The 4324-nt window shown below is 37.7% G+C and overlaps 1 protein-coding gene across 1 annotated transcript in view; it reads left to right on the forward strand.

The window, feature by feature from the left end:
* Nucleotides 1-351: 351 nt before the first annotated feature.
* Nucleotides 352-4324, forward strand: part of LOC106011636 (collagen alpha-1(XII) chain) — a gene marked incomplete at its 3' end in the record, with an annotated part of 11601 nt that continues 7628 nt past the window's right edge. The window contains 2 exon segments of the mRNA XM_035969520.1: nucleotides 352-1285; nucleotides 3999-4118. Coding sequence (XP_035825413.1) covers nucleotides 1210-1285; nucleotides 3999-4118 — 196 coding nt within the window.

Raw genomic sequence — 4324 nt, forward strand, 5'->3', positions numbered from 1 at the left:
CAACGCAATCCCTATAAGCAGTAGTGTAAAAGTAGTTAACACTAATCTATTCTTTCATTTGATCACCATTTAGAAAAGAGGGAACCGAAATCAGGAATCTGCGATTTCACTATCTTCCATTTACGTTAATGGAAACAGAAAACAGGAAACTTCACTAAATCACTGTTTACGTTAACGTAAACAGAAAACAGGAATTTGTCATTTCACTTCATCTCCGTTTCATAAAATAAGAGTGTAAACAGGAAATACATACTCAAAGCAGTATTCTATTATTTCACCTAATTTCCATTTCATAATACGGATATTCCTCATCGTTTACTTTATTAGAATATACCATAATATTATTATGTCGTAATACTTGGCTATTATGTCCTGACGTATTAATTACCATACAGGTTGAGTAGTTCGTGCGACTGTTATTTTGGAGAAGTCAGTACCGCTCACGGACGACGTGCACTGACGTAAGCAACAATCTTTACGTCTTGTTTTCTTCTGACAACCACTTGAGCTTGGATAAGCTTACTCCAGTACACACGCTTAACTCGCCTGGAGGTTTCTTAAAGTTCACTTTTTTCTTGATAATCCGCAAAGTTTGTGTCTTTCTTGCTCTTGGGTGTCTTTATCAAAATTTCTTCGAACCGTTTGTCAAATTTGAAATAAATCGAACAAGATACGGCCTAGAGTGATCATTGTGTATACAACAACCTCCTGAGCTGTATCATATTCTGAGCTGTTATATTTTCTGATTGCAGAAGAAAACTTTCCATCCTTTCTGTAAAAAGCTGTTTTCTTGTCAGACTTTCACAAGTTCTGTTGCGTGTGATCGTTCCACATTTGAGATTTTCGGAGGATAGCAACAAGGAAGCAAAATAATTTAATTGAACGTTTTTACACCAAGGCCTAAGATTATTCCTATTTCATCAGTCTGAAAAGTATAAAGGTATTATAATATCGTTAAAAGGACGCAGTTTCCCCCAAAATCTCTTGCAGTCTTTATCGGAAGTTGCGGCAGAGAAGAAAGCCAAGCTCGAAGCAGAGAAAACAGTTCCCTTTTTTCGAAAAAGAAGTTGAAAGTCCAAATCATTCTGATGCCCATGTAAAGGAAGCTGTGTTTTGGGTTTTGAAAAAAAATAGATAAGCAAAACTAAACAAAACGTGAAGAAAAAAACAGTTGAGGGAGGAGATCCCTGGCCCGTGCCGATCGTAAAGATGAGGACTTCTGTGTGTGCTGTACTTCTTCTGCTTGCTCTTGCCGCAAAACCTGAACCAGTTTCAAGTGACGATGGTTTGTTGTTTTAAAATTTTCATCTCAGTTGTTGATGTTGTTGAGAGTGCTCCATTTGCTGAAGCTATTGTTATCGCTCCTGCTGTTGCGGATACTGCATGCTGTTATTGTTGTTGTTGTTGTTGTTGTTGTTGTTGTTGTTGTTGTTGTTGTTGTTGTTATGGTTGTTGTTGTTGATGTTGTTTTTATTTTTTTTGTTGTTGTTGTTGTGTAGTTTTACTGCTTGTGCAGCTTCTTGTTTATGGATGTGACTCCTAACTAACTTCTGCGCATACTGTAAACCTGTCTGATATAAGTAGACTTGTTCACAAAACGCTCCTATCGTTGTATTTGAATGACGTTGACAAAGTTAACGTAAATTCAATCCTTATTGGTTTGTTCTAGATCGTAAACGTCTATACGTCTTTTGTAACTTCAGATAAGATAAAACAATACGTCACTGTCCCGGTGGGAAATCTTTTTTGTGGCTTTACTGGAAATGTAAAAACATATAGGCACCCACGCTGATGCAGCCTACATAAAATTTAAATTGTTTATTAAATTTCTTTCATAAAAAGAATTTCAATATGAAGAGAAAATAAAAGCTGATCATAAAACATGTCACATCCTTCAAAAACACGCAGACATCAGTTATTTATCACACACTATTTTGAAAGAATCGTTGTTTATGACTATCTGTTCTCTATTTTATAACATCGGTGTTCTGGAAGCATTCTGATAACAGGGAAAACGGAAAGGGGGGGGGGGCACCCTGAGATTTATACGTGATTCGGGTCTCTTTAGTTTTGACTGGTAAGTTACGTTTAGAATAGGGCTTGCAAGACTGGGCGGCGGGGGTCATCAATGGTAGTGATAGGTAGCCTGTTATCTAATGACATGCTTGAAAATACGTGCTGTTGGGCGTACAAAACATTTAGTCTCTTAAAGATGGAAACATTGGTCACTTGTTAAGTGCACTTTTCGGAAGTTGTGACTGGTTTCATTGGTATAATCGTCTTTCAGTATAGCTTTGATAGACGGGTCTAAGAATTAAATTAACACCATCATCCTCAAACTGGCTAAATGACCCACATTAAGTAAAGACATTTTTTTTTACTTCTTCCTTTGTAGACTTTTGGTATTACATCCTTTTTGTCAATCACTGGTTTAGAGGAAGAGCTCGCTATGACTGAGACATTTATGAAACCTGAAATCTGTTCAGTTTACTTTATTTTATTTTTTTAATCGTTCTTGAAAGGTGTAAATGGTTGTTCAAGAAACAGATTATACTACATCATTTCTCATAGACTTTTTCAATTTGAATATGAGTACAAAAGCAAAGCAAATCAACGGTAATAGGTGAGCTTGTAAGCCCAAGATTTTGATGAATAATATTGAGTTGTGTAGATCTACTACGATTGTCTCCATAATAATTTATTGTTCTATATAGTCTGACATAATAACGCAATTTACTACTCGGATTTTCTTAAACCAATTCACGTGTTCCTTGAAGATTTAGGTGTACAGCCGAAGGGCGATACTGATATCGCCCAATTGACGACTGTAAAATACTGTAATCTTACCGCGCAGGAACAATACTCGTACGTCATAGGATTATCTGAATGTCAAGTTTCCAAGCATATCCTAAATGGCCAATGCCTGTGACTTTGGGCAACTGAACAACGTCGATGATGGCATTTTTCAGAACATGTAACCTATTTCAAATGAAAATCGTGCATACCACACTTTTCCGAAAAAATGAACATTTACGGAAAAAAATGTACAACAGTATTTTTTCTAAAAGGTAATTGACTAGATTTATCCTTTTAGTTTATGTCTTGAACGCCAAATGACGGAGGAAATCAGTTTTTTTCCCTCTCCTGTAAAATTTGCTTCGTGTGGAATTCACGATTTCATCAGGCGACCGACGATATAGATCTAGTGGAATTTAGATATCCTCTTTGCTCGAATATGTCCAAGTTTTACTTGAGACCTGAAAATTGACCTCGACAATGGTTTTAAAAGGGGGGAAAAAGAAAAGGGGATAGCCTATTTATTATTCTAGTTACACGATTTTATTACAGCAGCATCGAGATGTCTTTGCTCTGGTCTCTCCAGATTGCGAATGTGAGCACGTCCAAATGTTACACGGTTTGAGCACAACCATAGAGATATGTCTTTACTCTGATCTGTCCAGATTGCAACCATATCTAACTATTACACGGTTTGAGCATAATACAAAATGTTTTCACTCTGATGCGTCCTAATTGCGAGCATGTCCAGCTATTCCATGGTGTGAGTATTACACCATAGTATTAGAAATATGTTTTTGTTCTGATCTGTCCAGATTCCGAACATGTCCGGTTGTCACACCTTTTGAGCATTACCACCATAGAGATAATAATTGTGTCTTTGCTTTGATCAATTCTGACATTATACGTTTTGAGTATGCGGTAATATCATAGATATGTTTTTGTTTTGATCTGCCCAGATTGCGAACATGTCCGGTTGTTTCATGATTTGGGCGTAACACCACTGATGTAATTATAAAATGTTTTTGTTTTGATCTGCCCAGATTGTGAACATGTTCCGGTTTTACACGTTTGAGCAATATACGAAAGAGATATGTTTTTGTTCAGATCTGTCCAGATTCCGAACATGTCCGACAGTCACACGATTTGAGCATAGCAACATAGAGAAAATACTAATGTGTCTTTGCTTTTAATCTGCCCAGATTGCGAACATGTCCGCCTGGATGTCGCCCTGGTCGTGGACTCGTCTAGCAGCGTCACCCGAGCAAACTTCAAGAAGACCATGCGCTTTATAGACACCATTCTCCGGCAGCTGCCCATTGGTAACTTCCTTTGTTTGTGTGGATGATGAGTGTGCATGTACTTGTGTGTGTGCGTGTGTGTGTGTGTGTGTGTGTGTGCGTGTGTGTATATGTGAGTGTGTGTTGTGCATTTGTGTGTGGGAGGTGTGTGTGTGTATGTGTGTGTGAGAGTGTGTGTGCGTATTTGTGTGGGGTGAGGTGTGTGTGTGTGTCGTGTGTGGATGTGT

The sequence above is a fragment of the Aplysia californica genome, unplaced genomic scaffold (genome assembly GCF_000002075.1).
Source record: "Aplysia californica isolate F4 #8 unplaced genomic scaffold, AplCal3.0 scaffold00152, whole genome shotgun sequence".
NCBI lineage: Eukaryota > Metazoa > Mollusca > Gastropoda > Aplysiida > Aplysiidae > Aplysia > Aplysia californica.